Source organism: Protopterus annectens, chromosome 2.part0 (genome assembly GCF_019279795.1).
Source record: "Protopterus annectens isolate FY-2018-M chromosome 2.part0, PAN1.0, whole genome shotgun sequence".
In the NCBI taxonomy this organism is placed as follows: Eukaryota; Metazoa; Chordata; order Ceratodontiformes; family Protopteridae; genus Protopterus; species Protopterus annectens.
Genome location: NC_056728.1, coordinates 163,908,927 through 163,935,824, shown reverse-complemented (window position 1 = coordinate 163,935,824; position 26,898 = coordinate 163,908,927). Strand labels below are relative to the sequence as shown.

Here is a 26,898-nt window from a genome sequence, read left to right as displayed (position 1 = left end):
CAATAATAATAACAACACATATACTATACTAGACAGAGTAGTAAAATAGAGATTATACTTTTTTCCCCCTCAGGTTGGATTAAGGTAAAGCATGAGGGTCAGGAAGTTAGAAGCACGCATATGTTTAGAAGAATTGTGCAGTAGAATGGGAATAGTTAAGGATGTAGAAATACATAATGTTTCTTAGTTCGCTATATTAAAGGCTAGTAGAATAAAGTATGGTCTAGGTATCTTCAGATGAGAAAAGGAAAGGCCCTAGAGAGTGAATGGAGATTACCTGTTAGGGAAAGAGGAGGGACAGGTCTGCCTACATAGAAAATGTTTTTTTTTAGGGTGTGTTTAATGTTGTTAAATCACTCGGTGGTAGTAATGTCTATTGGCAGAGAGTTGCAGAGCTTGGCAATAGCATGAGAGTATAGGCACTGTCTAAGTCTTTTGCTTGGAATGTAAATGGTTAAGAGTTTTTTGTTTTCATTTGAGGGCTGGACAACTATCATGTATATATATCATTTTATGGGCAGAGGACAGCTGAATTAAGTTTAGGTGGTGTGCGAGTTCGAGCCAGTTTAGTTCTTTCAGAGCTAGGCAGTGATGGGAACGATAGGAATGGCTGGTGGCAAATTTTGCAATTTTATGATAGAATGTTTTTAAGTTTGTTTTTAAGAGAAGAGTGTAAATTGGTGTATAAGGGGGCTGCATATAAGAGAGAGGAAAGCAAGTAGGTGTTGGCGAGAATTTTTTTGTTGAACTTATCCAAGAAAGTTTTATGTCTATAGAGTGTTCCTAGTTTGATGTGTATGTGTGTTTTTTATGCTATTGCAGATGTGGTATCTGAAAGTTTGTTTGTTGTCTATGATAAATGCCTAGTAGCTTAGCTGTCGAGGCTGTTACAATGTTTGTGTTATACTGAGAGGAAATGCGGAAGTCAGATGAGATTGGTTTTGCTGGGAAAAGCAAGAGTATTTTTTTAGTAGCTGGACTTCTTTCAGCCATGTCTCTATTGAGATGAAGGTGGTTTGGGTGAGTTGTTGGAGATACTATATGCTATTAGAGGAGGTGATTATGGTAGTGTTATCTGCATGCTGGATAATGGAGCCAAAGGGTGATGAGGTGTGGAGGTTGTTGGTGAAAATATTAGAGAGTAAGGGTTCAAGTAGGGCCCGTGTGGTACTCCAGTTGTGTTGGTTTGATATTGGGATAGTGTATTTTAACATTTAGCATATTGCTGGTAGTTGGATGGGTAGCTTGCAATCCACTGGAGGGGTGGTGGAGTTGGAGTGCAGCCTCTAGTGGATATTTGGTGAAGTTTATTGTAGGACACTGTGTCAAATGCCTTTGATATGTCTAATAGTAATACAGAGATGATAGTACCAGAGTCAATGGCTTTGGACACAGTGTCCATGAAGGAGATTGGGTCAGTTGTGGTGCTGTGTGATGGGCGAAAACCATGTTGAGTAGGGGTAATTAGTTTATTTTGGATGAGATGGTGGAGCAGTTGCCTATGTATGCATTTTTTCGGGAGTTTGCAAAGCAGAGAAAAGATAGAGATTGGTCAATAACTGGATAGTTAATTTGAGTTACCTCCTTTATGTAAAGGGGTGATGATAGATTGTTTCCAGAGGTTAGGGACATTGGCCTCTGTTATGGAGAAATTTATAAGGATGCTGAGAGGATATGCTATGGCTTCTGCAGAAAGTTTTAAATATTCAGGGGAGAGGCTGTCAGATGAGAAGGATGGTTATAGTTTTTGAAGTAGTTTTTGAAAGAGTGAGGTAGGGGTAGGTTTAAGAAAAAAGGGTATAGAAGATGTAGTACTAGTTTATTGAGGAGGTGACGGATTTATTTAATTTGTGCAAGAGTCGTGAGATGAGGGTGAATGGGGATAAGAGTTGGTGTTCAGTTAGTTACGGCAGTGGGATTTGTTAACAGTTTGTTTATGCGATCTATAAAGTGAGAGTTAAACAGGTTGGCAATCTCTGAGGGAGTTTTGTCAGGGTATGGTGATAGGAAGTGTCCAAGGAGGGGGACAGTACAGGAGAAGGCTGAAGGACACAGTGTTCAGGGGAGAGATATCAAGGTAATAGGACAGAGCAAGAAAAGTACAGAAGCTTAGTATGCAAAGACAGACATACGACAGAGTTTAAAAGGAAAAGAGAGAGAGCATAAGACAGAGTTTAAACAGAAAAGAGAGAGAGAGAGAGGGAGACACTGAAGTAGAAGAGCTGAGAGTAAAGGATTACCCAAAAGTGGAGGATGAACATTTTGAGAGGTAAGAATGTGATGGCTGTAGTGGTCAGGAGAGGGTTGCTACGGAAGATGGAAACAAGAATGCCCAGTGAAGATGGGCAGTGTTTGATCACCAGGGGGAAATCAATGTGAAGAAATGGAAGTTACTAAAATCTGTGTAGCTACACTATGGACTCATGACTGGGGAGAATTATTTATGGATTTCTTTACAGTATGGAATGAAATATTAAACAATCCAGATTAATTGTGGGCTTTAATGTCAAATGAAACAAAAAAGTTGAAATGGGGTAAAAAGCAAGATAATCTACGTACTGGGAAATAAATGAGACAACTAAGAAAGGAGGGTGGGTTGTTATCAGTAGGTACATTTCACATTTACATGGAAAGAAGGTTGTACTGATTCTTAGAAGAGACTCCCTAAGCCTGGTTATCACAAAAGGAAATACTGCCATCCCAACTATCTGGAACTTTGTAAATAATTATATGTCATTTGTGAATATTAATATGATTTATATAGAAGTGTAACAGAAGAAGATACTGCCAGCACAGCTGTCTGGAATTTTGTAAATAGTTATATCAGCAGGATATAATTGCTTGTGTTACCACTATATTAGAACTGTATGTTGTCTGTATATCAAGCTGTTGGTGTGTGTGTGTGTGTGTAAAGTACTGAGCTTAAGGATGTATCCGCAGTGTACCCTACTGGGAAAGAACAGAACTGTATATAAACTATTGTACTGTGTAAATGTATATGTTTTAGCAGTGGTAACTAGAACATAGAGGGTTGACTTGCAAAACTCCAAGAAAATATTTGAAATTAAATTGTTTTATAATTGTGCTATAAAAGTTAGTTTCAATGCAACGAGGAGACAGAATGTCTAGAACTAGGGATCCTTTTGCATTGTATTGTAAGTGTTTTATTGTTTTATGTCTTCTAGCAGGTGCAAACGTCTGAAGGCTGTGTATCTTCACAGGGAGATCTAGGTGCTGCATTAGTGGGGGTTATTTGTGAGCCTGGGAACTGAAGTCAGGTGACAAAAAGTGTTATCATGCTGCACAAGAGGAGATAACATACTTGATCTCATCATCACGAACATGGGAGCACAATGTTCAATCACTGGTGAGATCAGATCACAAACTAATCTCGCTGGAGGTCCTCATCCCACCCCCACCTGAAATAAAAAGACCACAGTAAAGAACTCTCAAAGCCGACTTCACACTTCTAAAGACTAGTGTGGTCTCCTTTCAGGCCCCGAGGCGGAAAACAATACTCAAGCCGCTGAATCACTTACAAACGCCTTCTACCAGCACCTGCAGGACTGCATGGATAAGGCAATCCCAAGCAAAACAAAGACTCTTTGTACCAAAGGCAGCGCCCAGTCTGGTGGACCCCAGCCATAAACAAACTCTACAACAAAAGGAGGAAGCTACTACAAGATAGAGCAAAATCCTTAAAAGGTAAGACACCCTTGATCACTATAAGTAAAATACTAAGAGCTCTCATAAAATCATCCAAAGCAAATTTCGAGAGAAAAATAGCTAAAGACTCAAAAGACAATCATAAGGCCTTCTTTAGCTATGTTAGAAACCTAGGAGGAAACTCCCAGATATGCTCAGAACTAGTTCAAAATGATGTGAAGATTACTGATCCTACAGACATTGCCAACATACTGGCTGACAGGTTCAGTGCAAACTTCTCCCCATCCCAAAGGAGAGATATCTATACCAAATGAGTGCAGCCCCAAACATCTCCAGCCCAAGTGAGAACTGCTCTCTCCAAAGCAAAAACACAGCATCCATGGGACCCGATGGTGTCCCCAGCTGTGTGCTCAACTCAATGAGGAATTAAACCCACAGCTAGGACAGCTGTTTAATCAAAGTCTTACCTCTGGATGCAACTGTGGTCCCACTTCACAAACAGACCCTGGAAATTACGGCCCATTAGCTTGACAAGCCTTATCTGCAAAGCCATGGAGAGGATCATAATGGACCTCATAAATAAAGACATAGGGAATTTGCAGACTTTGGATCCAACCCAGTTTGGCTTTCAAAGGCAGATCATGCCTTTTAAACTTGGTTGACTTTAAACAATCACCAAAGCCATTGATGCAATACCCCATATCATTGAAAAACTCATCAGCTTAAATGTTAACCCATACATCACAAGATGGGTTGCAAACTGGCTGAGTGACAGAACCCACAGGGTCAGAGTTGCTGGCGCCATGTCAGACTCAAAGCCTGTCACAAGTGGTGTCCCACAGGGCTCAGTCCTGGTGACAAAGTTTGCAGATGACACATCTGACACAGATATCCTTCAGAAGGGTCTCACAGAACATAACTAGTGCCAGAGCCACGGCCTAAAGTTAAATGCCAAAAAAAAACAAGGTTACGGTGGCAATCCACTGAGCACAGAAGGCGTTATCAGGGACCTGGGGACCCAGGTTGATAGTAGTCTGTCATTCGACACCCATGTAGCTAAAGTAGTTAGGAAGTCCTTCTACATTGCCCACCTTATCATGAAGGGATTCTCATCTAGATCATCAGACCAATGATTGAGTACAATGCCCCATCGAATGTATCTGACCCGACACTTGCAGCAGCTGGAGAGGCCACAAAAGTTCCTCACCAAAAGGATAAAGGGTCTCAAAAGACTGAAAGAACTCCAGCTCTATTCAGAGATTTGATGAATATGCTTCACCTCAAAAATCTAGATCCATCAGAGCCACAAGGGCGGAGACTTAAACCTCGACACAGCTATTAATAGGACGTGCTGGAGGGATAGATTCATCACCCAAAGACTCCTATGCTGTGGAACAAAATCTGGCCTTGTTCAAGAGAAATCTTGACCAATGGATGGGAGATCGCAGATATACCCCAGGAATTACCTCAGTGTCACTAGGCTTATAAATGCCCTCGGGCAGATAGCCTAGTATGAACCTATGAACCTATGAACCTATAAGTATCCCAGCAGCAATATTTGAGATATTAATTTAAGAATGCTCTGAGAGAGAGAGAGAGAGAGAGAGAGAGAGAGAGAGAGACAGGGCATTTTGTATTTGTCTTTGACATGACAACATCCACTCACCACCTCTGCACTTGCCTTGCTGTAAGAAAGTTAACTAGGGTGCAATAATTTCTCTTAGATTCAGTTAGGAACATAGTAAATAAATGTTTTCTGTATTTTTTTGAGACTGTCCTGCAATGTTGTTTTAAATATTTCCTGTGATTTTGAACTCTGATGTCGCTGTGAATACATATTTAGTGTTGTCTTGTTCTTTTATTATTTGTTATTAAATATATTTAAACCTTTCATTTGTGGCTAGTCTGTTTAGAGATATTTTAGCTCTTAGAGTACTTGCATATCTATTTGGTGACACTGTACAGGACACTCCTAATGGCCTGTCTCTTGGTCAAACTACCATTTGGATTAATAGTAACATTACACAGTAAGATTGGACACCCTTTGTTAAGGGCCTTAAGTATCTGATAAGTAATTGCCAGTGGCAGTGGAAACTACCTTCTAGTCTGGGCAGAAGGGGGCATGGCTAGTAAACCTGTTCCAGCCTTTCCCAGGTTTGTGTATGTGTATAAATCAAACCTCAAAGTGTTTGTGTGTGTGTGTGTGTGTGTGTCTGTGTGTGTGTCAGCTACTTGGGCAGGGACACAAAGCACTTGTTGGACAGAGAGGGTGCTGGAGGTCTTGGTTTGGCCACTCAGCTGAAATCTCAGCCCTGTAGCTGTGCCAGTGGGGAGTCTTACTGGGGATCTGGAGAAAGAGGGAGAAACCAGCCCCAGACTGACTGTGGGCTGTGTGCTGTTAAGGGAAATTGCCTTTACTGTGTATGTATGTGTCATCCTCCCAGTGTGTAAGTCCCCCCACTGTTGCCAGTGGTGAGAAATGAGGCTCCTTGATTACTGGACCAGTGCAGGGCCATCACACAAGTAAATAAAGTAGAAATTAGTGAAAGAGAACTACAAGACCATTCCACAGGGTGGCACTGTTGTATAGAAGGGGACAAGAAAGGAAAAGATGTAGTATAAAGGAAAATGGAGAAAGGAAGAATATAGGGAACTACCAAAGGAAGGAAGAAAGGGACACTTAAAATGGAAACTAAGGAGACAAAGAGAAGATGGAGTAGCATGGTGGGATGGGAAAAAGTAGCAATGAGGTGATTAATGAAGGAGGTGGGGTACTATACAAAGATGAACACCAAGGCAGTTGCAGCCATAAGGAGAAGATTAGAAGGTCACTAGAAGCCATAGACCATTGAGAAGCAACAGAGGAAGCTAGATTGAAGCTAGGCAGGTAGTATGTGAATTCCTGCTAGAAAACATCATAAACTTTGTAGCGGATGTTAAGAATTTTGGCAAGTAAAAGGAAACAAACTAGGGAGTCTTTTATATATATTTATTTTATTTTATTTATTTATTTTATATTTGTTTACTGGGATAGTCCGACTGGATACATGTCCATTTTCAGCAGAGGCCTGGGGAGAAAAGCTCCAAAAAGACATTCAAGAAACTGTTACATTTATACAGTTTAAAACAAAAAATAAAACACAAATAAAAGGATTTTTACACAGATGTAAACAAGCACAAAAACAGATACACAAAAAAATTATTACATTTTTACTCAGATGGAAAATTCTATTCTCTGTTTTTAAGAATGATAGGGTACTGAATGCCTAGTAGGCTAACCTGGTAGTAGATCCAAGAAGATCATAAGATTTATAAGTTAAGAAACAATAAAGTGTAGGCAGAAGTCCTCCATGTGCACACGAGTGATGGTTAGAGTTAGTCTGGATTAGGACAAGGACATAGCCATTGTTTTTTAAAGTACTGAATCAGACTTTTCTTGAACTGAGGTAGAGAGAGTTCAGATGTAAGATTAGCAAGAAGAGAATTCCAAGTTTTGCCAACAGAGTTAGCAAATAGAGATTTACCGGCTGCATTGTTGGATTTGAGAGTTTGAACTAGTAGTCTTTCAGATGAACAAAGTGCGCTAAGGTTACTGTAGAGGGTGATGATGTTTTTAAGTATGGGTATATTATCTGGTTTGTACAGGATCTTGTGTGCAACTATTAGTTGGTTAACCTGAAGTAAGTTAGGCAGTTCAAGCCATCCTAGTAGATGTAGGTTATGACAGTGATGAGTTCTGTAGGCTGCATTGGTAGCAAATCTAGCAATGTGATTGTAGCTGCTAGAAAGTTTATTAAGGTCAGTTTTGCTGAGGTTTGTAAATAGAGGGGAAGCATAGAGGAGGGTGGAGAGTAGATGTGTACGAGCAGTTACAGTTCTGGCTAATGGCGTTAGGAAGGTCTTGATCCTGTATAGTGAGCCAAGTTTTTAATTAACTGTTTTAAAAGTTTTATTGATATGCAGATCAAACATAAGGTTATTATCTATTATAACTCCTAACAGTTTGGTTGATGAATCTGGGGAAATAATGGTGCCGTTGTTGGATTTTAATGTAAAGGTTATAGGGGCAGACCTGTAAGTGGGGGAGAAAAACAGTAGTTTGGTTTTATTAGGATTTAACATGAGATGACGGTTAAGGAGCCAGTTTTCAACTATGTTAAAAGAATTTTGGCATAGAATCTGCAAATCTGTAGGTGAAGTGTCAGAGCATACTAAAGTATACATACATATAAATATGTGTATATATATATATATATATATATATATATATATATATATATGTGTATGTATATATATATATATATATATATATATATATATATATTGCCTGAAAGAGATGCAAAAAACTTTCAAGAAGAAAATGAGAAAGATGGATGGGGGTATAAACTAGAAGAAGAAAATAAGAAATATAAATTTATGTACATTTGGTTGCCACATGTTGTGGGAGGTGGAAGAGACGAGGCTGGGAGGATGGAAATTTGAAAGGACTGCAGATACCGTAAAGAAGAATCTGAATGAGGACATCACAGAAAATCAGAAAGAGAAACACAGCCAAAAATGAAGGGGGGGGGGTATTGTCTTGGCTTGGATGGCTTTTCTGCTCATATTCAATTAAGTCATAGATTTTCCATGTGACAGTGATTTTTCCCTGGGAAAGATCATATAGATGGGTGGAGGCTGACCCCACACTGTGATGCAGATGTTTTGTTGGCCCCTGAGATGGGTGGCACTATACAGGAGTATATGTCAGTGACATCAGCCTGGTGTAAAATAGATCACACCTGGTTTCAATGTTTCCTTCTTTCTCTAAACTGTGCATGAGGTGGTGTGATTATTAGCATAGCCTATCCTGTGACTGCCTGCAAATAAACATGGTGGACCTAAACAGGCACTGATCATATACCAGGTAGCAGTGTTATGACAAAGGAAGGACAAGGAGAAGGAATTGTTGTACTATAAGTGAGCATAAATGGATGACACGATTAAAGGTGCAGTACCCTCCAACAAAAAGATATATATACAGTCCAGTGCGGATGTCAGCTGTCTATGCCCAAAATGTATGTAAGCATAGTTTTACAAAATAGCTAAAAGTGGAGTATCTATTAAGAAAAGATATGATTAGTTAATGTATTTGCCAAACTAATTTGCAATAGTTGATGCTTCTATAACACATTGCTGAAGTTATGTAAGTTTGACATACTGCTGTTTTGGTCGTGTGGTAATCCATATAGAAATTGGTATATACAGAATTTGTAATAGACACAGTATCACGAAAGGGAAGCTTCAGTACTCTGCCTTTTCCTCCAGCATAGATTCTGCTCTGTAAAAATTAGTGAAATGAACATTCTTTACATCCACAGTAGCAAAGCCATCAAAGACAAATCAGACTGTGTTGTCATTATTAAAAAATAAGCAAACGTTTTTTCTCTTAAAGAAATTCATTACATTGTTTCCCTTCCTACAGAAACATTTTAAATAGGTTGATTTAAAAGTAATGCATACAGAGCAGATCTTTGTATTGCTTTCAGAGGAATTTTTGTACAGGTTTTATTTAGTTTAAATGTGGTGAAAAAGAAGTTTGCAGTTTGTTTTAAAAATGCAGGTCATTAAAACTTTATTTTAACATGATGATGCTCCTGCTGATGACTGGCCTCTTTCTTAGGGCTTTGTTGCCTCTTGTAATCTTTATAGCATGATATCAGTATGACAGACAAATTGCAACCTAATTACTGAATTCAACCATGTTGACAAGGTGAGCTGAATTGTCATATATGATTGCCTCCGTAAGGAAGGCAATACCTTAGCATGTTTCTTTCTCTCTTATTCCAGGCTGCTCTCTTTATCTTGCAGGCTCTGATCTGAATGATGGATTGTGGCACACTGTTAGTATGAGTGCCAGAAGGCATCGCATTGCTTTCACGGTGGACAACGATGCTACCTTGGCTGAATCTGCAACTATCCAAGGACAGATTGTTTCTGGAAATAACTATTACTTTGGAGGTAGGAATGCAATTCAGTATTTACAAAGAGAATACTTTTTATATACTAATCTAATCAATAAAATTACATTTTCTTTTCATTTTTAGAAAAAGTCTTCTATAAACAGATATTGAAATAATTTAGCTTACTGCTAAAGAACAGTTTGTCAGGAAAAGTATAGCTAAAATATCTGGGGTTACAACTCTAGAATATTTTTGCAGGCAGTCATTTGAAATTTTCTCTGAATCGCATTCAGATAGTTAAGGAAGTGTATGTTGTTTGTAGGTCTGATTTTACCACCAATACTCAGTAATGCATGATGAGTGGTGCTTATTGATTTGCCCATGATAACTGCTCTTCACTGACACTGACACATTAGTAGACCTTGTAATATCTGTTGGGAACACAGTGGATTAACATGACGTTGTACTAAAGCCTGAAAGTTGTATTCTCTGTCGTACATCAAAAAAATCTAGCCCTCTGAAGATTTGGAAAGACAGAGGTCAGGAAAACTCAATGTACAGTACTGCTGTTGTTAAATTGCCGCTAGGGGTATGTGCAGCACGACTACCTAATTTTCTCATTTAGAAGAGTGTGCATTTTCCAAACTTCTTAATACTTAATCAAACTCTCTTTTAAATTCCTTAGACATTTAGTGTTCATACATACCAAATGAGTTCTGTAGAATTCCTAAACGTACTTTGTGACACAGATGTCCCTTTGTCTAAAACAAAAACACGTGACGTAAAAATCTGCCATATCCTCTCATTTCCCTGACAAATATTTAACAACCACTAACTTAAAAATACTCTTATAATATTGTTTTTTCTGTCTCTCTGCAGTGAGACCATAATATATGGCAACTCTGTGAGAGTAATGTGACAACAATGGATTCAATTTATTTTTTTTGTTGACAAAAGACCATCCTCTTTCAGACAAAACAACACAATGTAACAACAATTTTATAGTAAAGATTACAGATATGGCAGCATATATTAAAACAAGGAATTGAACCACAAAAGGAAGGCATAGGCTTCAAACAAAAAAGTTTATTCTTTTTTCACACACTCTAGCACCTTGGCTGTTAAGCCTTCAAGAAGTACAAATACAATGCAACTTCCCTCACCCCATATATACTCACTCAGTCAATTAAACAATTAATTAAATCAAATACTTTCAGTTAAGCTCTCTGCTTTTGCAGTGGTGCAGCGGTAGTGTTGTTGCCTCACAGCAAGAGGTTCTCCCGTTCGATTCTCGGCTGAAGCGCCTTCTGTGTGGAGTCTGTATGTCCTCCCCGCGGTCAAGTGACATTCGAAAGACATGCGTAGAATGGGTGTGCCTTCGTTGAAGGTTGGGCGTCGAGCTGTTACCTTGCCACCTGTAAAAAAATCTACTACCAATCATTAGCGGACCGGAGTTCTGCTGTGGCGACCTCTAACCGGGAAAAAGCCGAAAGAAGAACAACTTCGAGTTAAGCTCTGTGTTTAAACCCTTGGGAACTAAGGTATCAAATTTCAAAGTAAAAAGTGCTTCTTTATACAACAATTTTTTTTTTTTTACTGCTACAAGGTCTAAAAAGATAGACCCCCCCCCTGTTCTAAAACACAACGTTGCAAAAGTTTAAAATTACTTGCATGAAATTATTTAAAATGTATAGTTAAAAGACTGTCACAGTTAACTTTGTTAATGTCCCGTATATGCTCTTGAAGATGTACTTTAAACTTTCATTCACTTTCACCTGCATAAAACTTGTTACATGGACATTTCAAAATATACACAATTCCTTCTGTATTGGAAGTATAACATCAATTTGGAAAAAAATTTATAGAATTTATAGTAGGAAAGTTCTTTACAACATGAAAACAAATAGAATGTTTCCCACACTACACCTAAAAGTGCCATATCTTAAAATAATCTGTTTATGTATTCGTTCTTTAGGCATTTGAAATTTACTGTGCACTATTATGTCAGAGATACTATGGCCCCTTTTATAAGAAATCAAAAGTTTGTTTGCTAAACATTGTTCCAAAATACCATCTTTGAACAACATAGGCCAATAGTAATATTTGCACAATCTGTTGACTTAGTACATTGTAAATAGTCACAGAGTAAATCATGTTACCATTGTGGTTGGCACTATTGTTTCCTGCATCTCCCCTACCTCTCCTTTTGTCAAAATCTATCAACTCAATAGATGGAAGTCCCTCATTATGTGTATTTACTGAATTTCTTCTTCTGCTTAGGTATTCACCATTATAATTAATTCTAACCCTATGTAAAGCGTCTACACTTCCGTCTTGTTATATCCTCTGTGTGTAAACATTTTAACTGGATCTTGTATTTCTTCTTCAAAATCTTTATCTACATTACACAACGTACTTATTCTCAGAAACGCAGTGTATGATAAAGATGAAATCGAGTGGGGGGGGTGAGAGCTGGAATAATATAGGAAATGTGAACCCCCCTTGAACTTGAACTTTCCTACCAATGAATCTTGTTTATTCAGCCCACAATTCCTAGTCTAAAAAACTGACTCTCTCACTTAACTATAAGCCACTAAACTTAAGCCCAAACTGGTTATTATATAACTGCTCAATGAAAATTGTAACCTGATTATTACCTCCCCTACAAACAAAAATCAAATGATCTATGTATCTAAAATAACTAATGGCATGTTTTTTTAAAGAAGGAAAGACAAAACATACTCTTAAATTTAAAAAAGCCATCATTAGGTAGGCATATATGGGGGCAAAGTATGCCCCCATAGCCGTAACTTGTAATTGATGAAAAATTTCTTGGTTAAAAATGCAATAATTATTTTCTAAACAGATCTTAAGCTCCAATACATAACTAGATAGAGAGGTATCCCCTAAAAATACTTCAGGGCCTTTATCCCATGAACATGTAAAATGTTTGTGTAAAGTCTCTGCATGTCTATTACCATCCAGTACATACCTTGTTCTCAACTTAAATCTCCATTTTTTCAATAAAATCTTCTGCATCTCTGATATATGATGCTGGTTTTTCAACATAGGGAAGTAAGTATTCATGTAAAAAATACCTATGTTGTGTAGAAAATACTTTCTATTTGAGACACTCGGCCTGCCTTGTACGTTCTCCAGGCCCTTTTGTATTTTAGGTAAGCAGCAAAAAAAACTGCTAATTCACAGCTCTGTGGGGAAATTTTCCTTTCAATGTAATTTTGGGAAAAAATAGCCTAATCTATAATCTTTATGAAGTAGTTCCTCGTTGTCAAAAATAGCTTGCTTATACATCCTAACATCAACTCTATTATACACTTTTGCATCATTCAGAAGATCATAACACATTTTCACATACTGGTTACAATTCAAAATTACCACCTTATTGCCTTTATCTGCTGGCTTTATTACTAGTTGAGTATTGCTACCCAAACATTTTAAGGCCTGCCATTGTTCTATAGACAGGTTAAAATTAACATTCATATTGCCTTTCCAACAATTATATAAATGTTCAATAGAAAAATTACATACTGCAGAAAATTGTTGAATAGTTTGGTTATGAAAAGGGGGTAAAAATCTGCTTTTGCTTAAAATACTGGAAGTATTAAGTAAACAAGAAGTCACTAAAACCTCCCCACCCCCAAACATTTCAGAATTACAAGAATAAAAACTGTCATCAAAGTTTTCACCACACAAATCCTCTGCCGGTTCATTTTTATCAAAAAAAAGCATATTAAATGCAATTTTCTAATTAACCGAAAAACTTCACTTTTTAAATTATCAAGCAAGGCAGGACCGTTGGAATATATTTTAATCCAAGATTTAAAACAGATTCAAAGGCATCTGTTATAGCTTCACCAGAAAGATTTACATTAGAATCCATAACCTAACAACCATTACTGCCATCTACCTTGTTTGTACTGCTGTTTATTATGTCCTTCATTATATTGTTGCTGTCCATAATTGGTTCTGCTTCTTTTTCTTTCATTCCGAAAGCTCCCAGTCCTGTTGTTGAAATTATGAAATCTCTCCTGGTGAACCATATGGTCTTGTGCTGGAGGCAAAGGGGGGTATTCACTTTTCCCTTCTGTAGAACCCAGATCTTCCGAAGAAGCAAACAAAATTATTAATGGTTTCTTCCTGGTTCCATTGTTACTATCTGGCCGCTCTTGCACTTTAAATTTCCAGAGGAACGCCTTCCCATTACTGTAATCTCTCAAGTCCCTCCAGAGCTTTTCCTTCTTTTTATTTACCAAGTCTTTTTCATATGACTTAAGTTTATAATTGATTTCAGACAGCAAAGAATCCATCCTTGCTGTAGCCATTCTGTTATTTAAATTGGAACAGACGGAGTGAATGTCATCTTTTAGTTTCCATTGTTTGCAGGTATCTCACGTTATTATTATACGGACACATTCTGAGGCACATTTATGGGCTGCAGCAATCCATCTTTCCCTAAATACCCTATTTTCTTCCACTTCCATATCAAAGGGGGTGCCAGGGCTTTTGAAGGCACACAGCCCTCTTGGTATAATATTCAGTTCTAAGTACCTGTTGAGACTCAGGATGTTACACATTTCTTGTACCTCATCAGTGAAATTACCTGCTATGTTAGCCCCAACAGATAGGAAAGGATTCTCCAAGCAATGATTTCTCTCATCCGTATGTTTGCCCTAAAGCTTTTCCATTGCAGGTGTTCTGTCCTCTATATGAAATACATATTGCTCCATGGAACATTGGGAAGAATATGCAGTTTCTTCCCTAAAAATCATAGGCACATTAGTTGAAGGATCTGTAGCCATCCCAAGGAAAAAACAAACAGCCACTGCAAGTTCAAACAAAATGTAATTGAACCACAAAAGGAAGGCACAGTCTTCAAGAAGAAAAGTTTATTCTCTTTTCACACATTCTAGCACCTCGGCTTATATTAAAACAAGGAATAGGTATAATATATATCAAATAATAAAACATATGTTTCCTGTAGCAGTTGAGTAAATGCATACATTACATGTGATACAATGCAATGCATTTGAGAGAAAGTAAAACTTCATTAGTAAAGACAGTACAGTAATATGGGAGGCCACCCACTGAAGTGCAGTGGCGCAAGCAATGAAAATGTGTATGAGGGTACTGCATTTATTAAGAGCAGGAGTGGTGCTTGTGGGGTTACAGAGAAGATAAAATGCTGCATGTTAAGGATGAAATCTGGTATACTGTAAAAGACAGCTGAGATAGCTGGGGAGAAACCACTCCAAAAGTAGTATCCTAGGTGTTCTTTGCATACGCGTACATGTAGAGAGGCGGGAGTAAAAACAATTGCAGTAAGTATTCTGAAAGAGATGTTGATATAAGGTGGATAAGAAGGATAAAATGTGAGACAGACTAACCTAAAAGAAACAAGAAGAATGTTCCAGAATCATGAGTCTCATAGAAGACGTTAGTTTTATGCGGTGCTAGTATTTTGTTGTGTATCTTATTTAGGTATGATATTAGAAAGAATAAGAGCAAACTGTTACGATAGCTAGGAAACCCAGTACTGCACACAATGTTTGGTGTTATGTATGGGAATTAATAGATTTTCTACATCTACTCATACCAAACATAGTATAGAAAAAAATTATTGGTGGTGCTCCATCTGAGAGAGCAGTGTGTTTATTCCAAAGCAGGCAGACATTAATCTCATCTGTGAAATAGTCTCATATGAAAGATGTCCTGAGTTTTATTGTATGTAGAATGGCTGCAGATCTACATAAGACAAAGTCTTAGATGTAAGTATGCACTTTTTAAGTAATATAGGAACAAGAGAAAACATATGACTTAAGAAAATGCCAACATGAACAATATTAGGTAAAAATTGTAAGAAACGTATTGGTTTTGTAAAATACAATATAAAACTTGCAGATTTGTTTTATGTAGAAATGCAGCATTAATATAAAATTTAAATGCTGTATGCAATCTGCAGTTTATGTTAAACAAACAAAGTTGTGAAATGTATCATACAGAACACATAATTTTCTTCTGTAGAAATGCAGCAGAATCTTAGAAAGTAAAACTACACCATGTAAACAAGTATTTGCAGAGCTTACATCCAGATGAGTCATGTCAACTTATTTGGGATTGCAACTTTTCAGTTTGGAACTGGGGGAAGTTATTTGGATTTAAAATTCTGACCCAACACAGAAAATAGGTTCAGGACTTCTTTACCTAAATCAGAATAGGGATATTTTTCTAAAAAGGCTATACCATTCATAAAATGTAATGAAATTTTCTTTAATCCTCCATTTTTTGTGTCATTTAATATTATTTAAAATTATTTAAAAATTGGTTAGAGACCGTAGAGACTCATTAGTAAATATAATTAAATGCTGACAGACTTCCAGCCATTAATGATGTCATCATTAATATTAAATGTCATTTGTAAAACAGAGGGCTGAAGGAATAATTTTATTTCATTTTATAAACTATCATTGTTTTTTCTGTAAATTATTTATACATGTGGGTGTTTGTGTGTGTACACATCTACATATATAATGATACTTTTGTCAGAATTGTTTTAATATACTTTTATATATGTGCATGTATTCTCTTAAGACTAAAAAATTTAAAGAAACCAGTCACATGATTTATTTTGTAGAAGGTAGTCACATGATTTATTATAAAAGCTGATTAAATGTTTTTTTTTTTTAATAGAAGCTGTTCCCATGATTTTTTAATGATTTAAAATTAGGTGATTTGTGTAATTAGGTATTCTGAAGAAGTCCTATGGATGTTATGGGATGAAGGCAGTCAAAAGAGATATATGGTTATTTGCTGTTGTCAACAGTAATTTCTTCTTTTTTGTAATAGAGTGGACTTAACTCCTAGTTTGCAACCATCTACAAACTTAGCTATAAAACTTGGTCCCTGTTCTGGAGATCAGAATATCCCACAAAAAGAGGGATCTAAAAAATCATCCCTGGGGAAAAGTGGTTACCATCATACTTTCTCATCAGTCACTTGCAACTCTTACTATGTAGATCCTGTCTGTTAGCTAGTTTGCTTATCCATCCACATAAGGATGTATTTTAAATCATTTAACTTATTTGTAATGTCTACATGCGGTATGGCATTGAAGGCCTTGACCAAGTCAAGCTACAGCATGACCACTGTCAGAAATGTTTGTAACCCTTTCAAAGATGCTGACCAGAGTCATTGGACAAAATCTTACCTTTACATAGCAAACCTTCTGAGGGTTGAGCCTAATGAGATGTTTGATCTCATAGTTTATCATGTCAGTTGTAGTACATTCTGTGGCATTACAGATGAGGTTCATCAGGAGGATGTGTCTATAACTCCTGAGGTTGGTGATTGGGCTGCCTTCATGGAGTGGCATCACCACTGCAGGCACCACACTTCAAGGATGAAACTTTTAGTTAAATTTAGGTTAAACAGTTAGGGGAGAGGCTTTCTTAGGCATGTTTAGCTCTATTTATTAAATATCCAGGTATGCTGTCAGGCCCCAAGAAAGAAGTATTTTTAGTTTTACATAATTGATTCAGACATTTTTTTGACTTTGGGTAGAAGCCTCCAGAGGAAAGTTAGAACTGAATGTATTTGCTAGTATATTAGAAATGCCGGTTGGGTCTGAGTAGGAGGTGCATTTTGAATAAGTTCAGAGCAATTTTCAATGGTGTTTCTTAGTTTCCTAATGTAGCTAAAGAAGGATTTATAATCACTCTTAACTTTGATTGCTGACCTAAGTTCATTGAATGTTTTAGTTGACATAATAGTGTTTTTCAAGTGTTTAGTAATACCTCTGATGCTGTTTGATATGAGGAGTTTTGGATCTGCTGTATAATTCAAAGAGAGTTTTTCCTGTTTTCTTTTAAAGTTTATGCTGGAAGATCACCAGGGTGGTTTATGAATTTCCAATTATATTTTGCACTGGGTGGCACTGCCATCTCTGAGTAACTTTTCTAAATGGGTGTAGAACTCCTTCATGAAGTTATATGCTCCTGTGTCTGCTTCAGAGCAGCTGCTGCCATAAGTGAATTTTGAAACCTCATCATAAAATTAGAAGAGGCTAGTACATCTAAAATCCTTGAATTCTGCAATAGTTAATGCAACAGTTTTAGAGATTTTAAAGGTGAATGTCACAAGATTATGATCTGACTTATCCCAGAAAGAGGTAGTAGATCAAAGTACTTGAAAGGGTTATATTCATAAGGAGTAGACAGAAAATTCTATGGCCTGTAGTGGGTTTGTTAATTATCTATTCCAGGGAGTTTTGTTTAAGACTAAGAACTGCTGGGCGTATCTTGCATTGGAGGTAATGGTGCTCCAGTTTATTGAGGAACACTTAGTCTTCCAATATAATGGAGATTTTGTCAGTGGGGAGCTCACTGAGTACATTTAGAAATCATACATTATCATCACAGGATTTATATGGTGTTCTGTAAATCGTACATTATCATCACAGGATTTAGATGGTGTTCTGTAAATCGTACATTATCATCACAGGATTTAGATGGTGTTCTGAAAATCGTACATTATCATCACAGGATTTAGATGGTGTTCTGTAAATCGTACCTTATCATCACAGGATTTAGATGGTGTTCTGTAAATCGTACCTTATCATCACAGGATTTAGATGGTGTTCTGTAAATCGTACATTATCATCACAGGATTCAGATGGTGTTCTGTAAATCGTACCTTATCATCACAGGATTCAGATGGTGTTCTGTAAATCGTACATTATCATCACAGGATTTAGATGGTTTTCTGTAAATCATACATTATCATCACAGGATTTAGATGGTGTTCTGTAAATCGTACCTTATCATCACAGGATTTAGATGGTGTTCTGTAAATCGTACCTTATCATCACAGGATTCAGATGGTGTTCTGTAAATCGTACATTATCATCACAGGATTTAGATGGTGTTCTGTAAATCGTATCTTATCATCACAGGATTTAGATGGTGTTCTGTAAATCGTACCTTATCATCACAGGATTTAGATGGTGTTCTGTAAATCGTACATTATCATTGCAGGATTTAGATGGTGTTCTGTAAATCGTACTTTATCATCACAGGATTCAGATGGTGTTCTGTAAATCGTACCTTATCATCACAGGATTCAGATAGTGTTCTGTAAATCTTACATTATCATCACAGGATTTAGATGGTGTTCTGTAAATCGTACATTATCATCACAGGATTTAGATGGTGTTCTGTAAATCGTACCTTATCATCACAGGATTTAGATGGTGTTCTGTAAATCATACATTATCATCACAGGATTTAGATGGTGTTCTGTAAATCGTACATTATCATCACAGGATTTAGATGGTGTTCTGTAAATCGTACCTTATCACAGGATTTAGATGGTGTTCTGTAAATCGTACCTTATCATCACAGGATTTAGATGGTGTTCTGTAAATCGTACCTTATCATCACAGGATTTAGATGGTGTTCTGTAAATCGTACCTTATCATCACAGGATTTAGATGGTGTTCTGTAAATCGTACCTTATCATCACAGGATTTAGATGGTGTTCTGTAAATCGTACCTTATCATCACAGGATTTAGATGGTGTTCTGTAATAAGCTATAAGTCTTTGGTCCTGTCTGAGTCTATATGACATGGTTACTTTTCATTACAGCAAATATGATAACATAGAACCAATTTATGTACATGTAGATGTAACTGACATGAGAAAATCTAAAGCTATGTCTGTTTTTCAGTGCATATATTACAGGTCCATCACGAAAGATTTATTGTTTTCGCAATATCGTGCCAATTTTGATAGGGCAATGAACAATGTAGATTCTACAGTTGCTAAAACGCTCATTACTAAAAAGAAGAAGCTTGAGAGGGATACGGCAGATTACAAGAACAATTGTGCCTATCCCCCAGGTTTAAAACAGCGTGCTCGTAGGTTGGGAGTCAACGGTAATGACAATATTGACAATGGTGGGGTTAATGTTGATTGTCAAGCAGAATTTTTGGACAGTGATGATTTTTTGGACTCAGAGCACGGTCCTCGGAGATCGGAGAGACTGAAAAATCGAGACAGGACTATGGGGGAACCACAACAGTACAACCGGGGGGGGGAGGTTGAACAGGAGGGGGAGATACTAACCAATTTACTAAATGTTAATGTTGATTCAGTTCACAATTCTGTACATGAGATAAGTCATGATTCTATTATTGTTGATGGTGAATTTTCTTATGTTTTTGAGCACTTGGATTATAATGAAAGTATTGCAATTGAATATGGACACACTGGGGATGGGACACCTACAGTTGAAAAAGATGATGTGGAAATTGTAGATTTTTTTGTAGAAAACAATAATGACATTGTGACAATTGATGGTAGTAACCATCAATTGGTAAAGAAAAAAGGTTTTTGTATTTACAATTACACAGATCTGATTATAGGTGAAACACACTTTGAATTGTTTTGCAAAGGTGTTAGTTTTGTACCTATGTTTAAGCTTGATGTAGCTCATGTATTGTTGGAAGTTAAAATGTTCACAAGGCAAATGAATTTGAAAATGTTTTTTGCAAACAAGGAAAGGTTAGTTTGGGAAGTAAACACAGACCCTGTTAACAGCACAAGTAATTTTAAAAGAAAGAGTACATTCATTCCTCCCTTTAACTCTGAGATACTGGGTTTTGAAAAGTTAGTTGAAATACAAATGCGGAAAACTCTTAGTAATGTTCACTATGTGAATGATAATTTAACACGGCAAGAGAGGGAATTGTTGGACGATCTCAAGAAATCTGGACTGTACAGATTCATGAAGCCAGATAAAGGGGGAGGGATGGTGGTGATGACCAACACTGACTACATTTCACAAATGTCTGCCATCTTGAATAGTGACGATACATATGCTGCTGTTTCAAGGGGTGAGGTTAACAGGGCCTATTACAAAATTGATCTATATCTGCATGATGCATTGTTTCAGGGATATATTAATGAAATTGAATATAATTATTTGCATGTAGAACATCCGAGACTTCCTAACCTGTTTGGTATTCCAAAGGTTCACAAGGGGGCAGTGAAATTACAGTTTAGGCCTATCGTTTCTGCACGGGGATCGAAAACGGAAACCCTTGCAGCATATGTTGATGTGGCTGTCAAGGATGTGGTTAGTGCAGCTCAACACATTGTAAGGGATTCATGGCACTGCCTGGACAGATTGAGGAAAATAGAGACAGGGAATGTGGCGTTTGGATTTCTTACAATTGATGTTGTAAACTTATTCTCTGTCATACCGCATGAGCAAGGATTGGAAATGTTTTTTGAGGCTATGATTGAGAGTGGGTTGATAGAAGGGACAAAGGCAAACTTCGTGTGTGAATTAATGGAGCTTGTGTTGAAAAATAATTTCATTTTGTTTGAGGGAGAGCTACATCAGCAAGTATCAGGAGTAGCCATGGGTGCGAGATGTGCCCCAGTATTTGCAAATGCAGTGTTGTTGACATGGGAGAAAACACACATTTTTTCATCTAAATATTACACGGATAATGTAATTATGTATAATAGATTCTTGGATGATATCCTGATCTTATGGAAACGGGACGAGCAATCAGCTATTGAGTTTGTTAATTATTTAAATGAAACAACTGGATTTTTGAAATTCACTTTCCAATGGCATGAGGAAAGGATGAATTTTTTGGATTTAATGATTATTAAGAAGAATAGAGGATTTGAGAGTAACATCTATAGAAGGGAGAATTACTCCAACTCACTATTACACTACAGTAGCTGCCACCCCTTTCATCATCGCAAAGGAGTAATTAGGGGACAAATGATAAGGACTTCAAGATTGGTGAGCAATGATGTTATATTTAAAGAGGAGTTATTTAAATTGATTGGGATGTTCCTGGACAGAGGGTATCCCTTGAAACTACTCCTTAGTGTTAGGAAAGATGTGTTAAGGGAAAGAAATGGTAGATATGCACCTATTTTATGTAGTGGGGTAGATTTGATTAATGAACAACAAAAGGGGAAAAGTGGTGATTTAAGATGTGTAATGCAGTACAATCATAGGTCACCTGAACTGTCCAATATATTAAGAGCTGCATGGGATACGGTTTTGTGTGAGGAGAGTAAGAATATACTAGGAGCTGGACCGGTGATAGTATATAGTAGAGGCCAAAATATGAAAAATATTTTGGAAAAGAAAAATAGGAAGATATATAAATCTGTCATGAAAAGGTGTGGGATGTGTAATTGCTGTAGGTACATTAATGAGGGGACATATGTTTGTGTAGAAGGGCACAAATACACTATTGGATGTCCTGGGCGGTGTAGTTGTTTGACAAAGAATGTGATCTACTTGGCAACTTGCACATCATGTGAGGCGTATTATGTAGGTAAAACTGTCAGGAAATTGCGTGACAGGATAGCTGAGCATATAAGATCTATCAAGAAGAAGGATCTACATAATGCGCTTTTCTTACACAGTAATAGATGTGCATCTTTCAAAAAGTTTATATTTTTTGTCATAGGGCGAGTATGGGACTATGGTGAAGGAGGGGATGTTTCTAGTAGAGTAGGAGCTTTAGAGACAGAATGGCAGCTAAGGCTGGATGCTTGTAGACCACCTGGCCTAAATGACTTTATTTCCCTTAAACCTCTGTTAAAACTTAGGTCCCAGCAGATTTGAAGGTTGGAACGCATTTCATAAAATTTAGTTTGTTAACCACAGTTAGGTATGTTATCATTAGATAGATTTTTTAACTACAATTATTGCATTTTTAATATTGTTCTGTATTAGATATTTAGTAATACAGCTGCACTGTTATTTATTAGATAAACATTTTGAGATGAGAAAGAATGTATTTACATAAAGTGAAATTATTGTGAATAATGAAGTATTAGTAAGGTTTTTAATTAATTATTTAGTAGTAATGAGTTTTTGACCAATGAAATTAGTTTGTGTAGGATATATATGTGTGATTAATGATGTAACAAACGACTCTGAAGAAGCCAGGTTGCTGGCGAAAGCGCTTAGTCGTTTTGCTTGTTTCAATAAATTCATACTGTTTTTATATCCAAAGAGTGTTTTTGGTCTACACAACGCTACTACATTGAAGGTGGATTGTGCCGTGCGGTGGTTCTGCATTATTGGTATCTGCCCTTGTGGGTGTTTTTCTACGTTCTGTAAATCGTACCTTATCATCACAGGATTTAGATGGTGTTCTGTAAATCGTACATTATCATCACAGGATTTAGATGGTGTTCTGTAAATCGTACATTATCATCACAGGATTTAGATGGTGTTCTGTAAATCGTACCTTATCATCACAGGATTTAGATGGTGTTCTGTAAATCGTACCTTATCATCACAGGATTTAGATGGTGTTCTGTAAATCGTACCTTATCATCACAGGATTTAGATGGTGTTCTGTAAATCGTACCTTATCATCACAGGATTTAGATGGTGTTCTGTAAATCGTACCTTATCATCACAGGATTTAGATGGTGTTCTGTAATAAGCTATAAGTCTTTGGTCCTGTCTGAGTCTATATGACATGGTTACTTTTCATTACAGCAAATATGATAACATAGAACCAATTTATGTACATATAGATGTAACTGACATGAGAAAATCTAAAGCTATGTCTGTTTTTCAGTGCATATATTACAGGTCCATCTCATGCAAAGTATGTTTATCATGCAAATGAGCATGCATACTCTACTAAACAAAAAAAAATTATTAGTCAATAGAGTGGTGCACTTCCATGGTGACAAACAAATCAGTGCTTCCCACATCAGTATGGTGCACCAGTGCTTCCTACATTAGTACTGTGCACTACTGCTTCCCCGCATTAGGACTGTACACTAGTGCATCCCCTCATTAGTGCAGTACACCAACATTTCTCCACATTATTGAGGTGTACCAGTGCTTTCCCCGCATTAGTATGCTATACCAGTGCTTCTCTGCATTAGGGGGGAAGCACTGGTGTACTGCACTAATATGGAAAAGTACATCACGGCTTCCCCTCATTAGTACAGTGTACCAGTCCTTTATTTTATTTTATTTATTTATTTATTTGCAGTTTGTTTGCCAGGATAGTCCAACTGGGCCACAAAGAGCCCATTTTCAATGGAGTCCTGGGGAGAAAAGCTCCAGAAAAATACATGAAGTACAAGATACACTATAAATGTAAGAGTCATAAGAATACACGATAACATAATACATGAAATGTGAAGATAAATATAAATGCAAGAAGTCTCAAGTATACAAGATAACAAATTACATGAATAAGAGAGAATTTAGAAGAAATAATAAGTAAGAAGTTCCCATGAGGTGCTAGTTAGAGTAATACATTGAATTTCATTACAAAAGAATTACAGTTCCTGTAAACTATGGTGGTTCCTACAGTTATTATTAGGAGTAGTTAGAGTGTAGGGGGCTATTTGCAGATATATTAGTTTGTGGAGAGTAGTTAAGGTAATGTAATTATGTAGGATGGGAGCAAGAGCATTCGCATTGTGAAGTTAGGTATGAGTGAAGTAGGGTTTTGAAGGCAGAGAGTCTGTTAGTGGTACGAATGAGAGGTGGAGGAGAATTCCAGTGGCGTGCTAGTGGGAAGGATAGGAGGTGCTTGCCTGGAGCATGGGAAGGTTTATGGAGTTCTATTAGATTCTGGGAGTTAGTTCTGAGACATCGGTCAGAACGATGGATTTTGAAGGAGGAGGCAAGTGAGGGCCAGAGAGAGGAGCTGAAAATACATTTGTGTGCTTGGATAAGTTGGGTATAGGTAAGATAGTTGGGTAGCTCAACCCAATACAGTGATGGGTAATGGATCTATAGCCAGTTGCAAATTTAGAAATTTTGTAGTAACAGAAGGAGAGTTTTGATTTGAGGGAAGATTGCAAATTAGTAAGGATAGAGGCACCATACAGAAGGGAAGGGATGAGGTAAGCAGTAGCGAGTACACGTCTAGTTACTTCCCTGCTTTAGTATCCTGCACCAGTGCTTTCCCACATTAGTATGCTGAACCAGTGCTTCCTCACATGAGTACTGTGCAGCAGTCCATCCCCATATTAGTATGTTGCAGCAGTGCTTCCCCTCATTAGTACAGTGCACCAGTCATTCCCCCCATTAGTATGCTGCACCAGTGCTTCCCTACTTTAGTATGCTGCACCAGTGCTTCGTCACATTAATACGGTGCAGCAGTCCTTCCCCATATTAATATGCTGCAGCAGTGCTTCCCCTCATTAGTACAGTGCACCAGTCATTCCCCCCATTAGTATGCTGCACCAGTGCTTCCCTACTTTAGTATGCTGCACCAGTGCTTCGTCACATTAATACGGTGCAGCAGTCCTTCCCCATATTAATATGCTGCAGCAGTGCTTCCCCTCATTAGTACAGTGCACCAGTCATTCCCCCCATTAGTATGCTGCACCAGTGCTTCCCTACTTTAGTATGCTGCACCAGTGCTTCGTCACATTAATACGGTGCAGCAGTCCTTCCCCATATTAATATGCTGCAGCAGTCCTTCCCCATATTAATATGCTGCAGCAGTGCTTCCCCTCATTAGTACAGTGCACCAGTCATTCCCCCCATTAGTATGCTGCACCAGTGCTTCCCTACTTTAGTATGCTGCACCAGTGCTTCGTCACATTAATACGGTGCACCAGTCTTTCCCAATATTAGTATGGTACACTAGAAGATATGGATACAGTTACATTTTCAGAATAGCAATATCTTTCAAGAAGTCTTTATAGGTTAAAGAATTATTTTGTATAAATGGTTAAACCGATAGCAATATTCATTAAGCCTCCTCTCATTTGGTGATAAAGAGGAACCTACAAACATTCACAGATGGAGTTCCTCAGCCTTATTTTGCTCTCCAAATCACACATAACAGACGTCAAATTAGATACCTCCTGTGCTGAACCAGTAATCACATGCCTATGTGTAACTTATTTCTTGTAACACTACCTTCCTGTTAGATAGGGAAACTGTATATTCTCACAATGTAGAACGATCACAGCATCAGCTATCATACACAGCATGCTGAGTGTCTGGATGGAGAGATGATACAGTCAGCAAGGAAAGGAAAGAAGTACTGTTGGAAATGAATCCATCCTCAAGTCGTGGTGAGTACCTTCACCAGGTAAACCCTGTTTTAACAAAATCTCACTAAGATGGCACAGATATAGAGACTGTGTTTTATATAACATACATCATGGGCAGAAGTAGGTTAAAAATAAAGATAGCTGGGTCACAAATTCCAGGAAAGAAAAATACTTGCACAAGAAAAAAAATTGTCAAAAGCTTCAAATATAAATTTGTGTGGAAGTGTGAAAATATAAAAAACAAAATCTGGACATTTTTGAAAGGTATAAAATGAAACATGGACATGGGAAAGAAAGGGAAATCTGATATAGTATATTATTCTTAGAAAGGAGAAAGCCAAACTAATCAATCCAAAAAAGCATCACCAGAGAGAATTGAAGAGAAATACAGGCAAAGGCACCCAGATGAAGAAAATTTCACAATACAAAAAAAATTAAATCGCAAAGGGGAACATAAAAAACAGATTGCTACAGTAAAAGTTAAATAGAAGCTGAAGTTATGAAATACCTGTGAAGCGAAGGATTTAGTGTAGAAAATCTAACTCAGGTTATGACATAGCATAAGTGAGTCCCCGAAATAATGAAAAACAGAGCAGAAGACATCTGTAGAAGAAATATGGACATTATAAAGAAAAAGAGATATGATATGGTGCAATATTTATGCAGGAATTTAGGGCAGAAAATTAACCCTGGTAACATCACAGCATGATAGAACAGGGAGTCCCCAAATTTAAAAAAAATATATGGAATGGGAAGCATCTGATCAACTGACACTTGAAGATACTCTAGTCTTCTGTAGGAAACAAGTACAAAAGTTCAATTGGAGATGCACAGCAAGAGAAAAAACAAGAAATGGTGGCAGCTCTAACACAGTCAGTGCTGTGGAATGATAGGCCAGTGAGTTGCTGTATGAAAGAGCAATGAATGACACGGGACGAAACTGAAGAGAATATGTCACAGGAAGATACTCTGGAACTTTCTGTAGAATGTCTGCAGGAAACAGAAAGGAAAGATTGTGCCCTTAGTTTAGAAGAAAATAATATAAGGGAAGATTTGCTTGATTTAATAGAGACGGATAGACATATTAAGATCAATGAAAGAAATAGATTATAGAAATTCAATAAGACCCAAAGCATTAAGAAGTCTGATAAAACAAATGAACACAATAATTAAGGCTATTGGCAGAAAT

General features: G+C 37.3%; 1 protein-coding gene across 1 annotated transcript in view; it reads left to right on the top strand.

The window, feature by feature from the left end:
• The window catches only part of CNTNAP5 (contactin associated protein family member 5), a 4,019,360-nt gene that overhangs the window by 2,037,969 nt on the left and 1,954,493 nt on the right, over positions 1 to 26,898 (top strand). Inside the window, exon 9 of the mRNA XM_044060643.1 lies at positions 9,517 to 9,666. Coding sequence (XP_043916578.1) covers positions 9,517 to 9,666 — 150 coding nt within the window. The remainder of the gene's footprint in view (positions 1 to 9,516; positions 9,667 to 26,898) is intronic.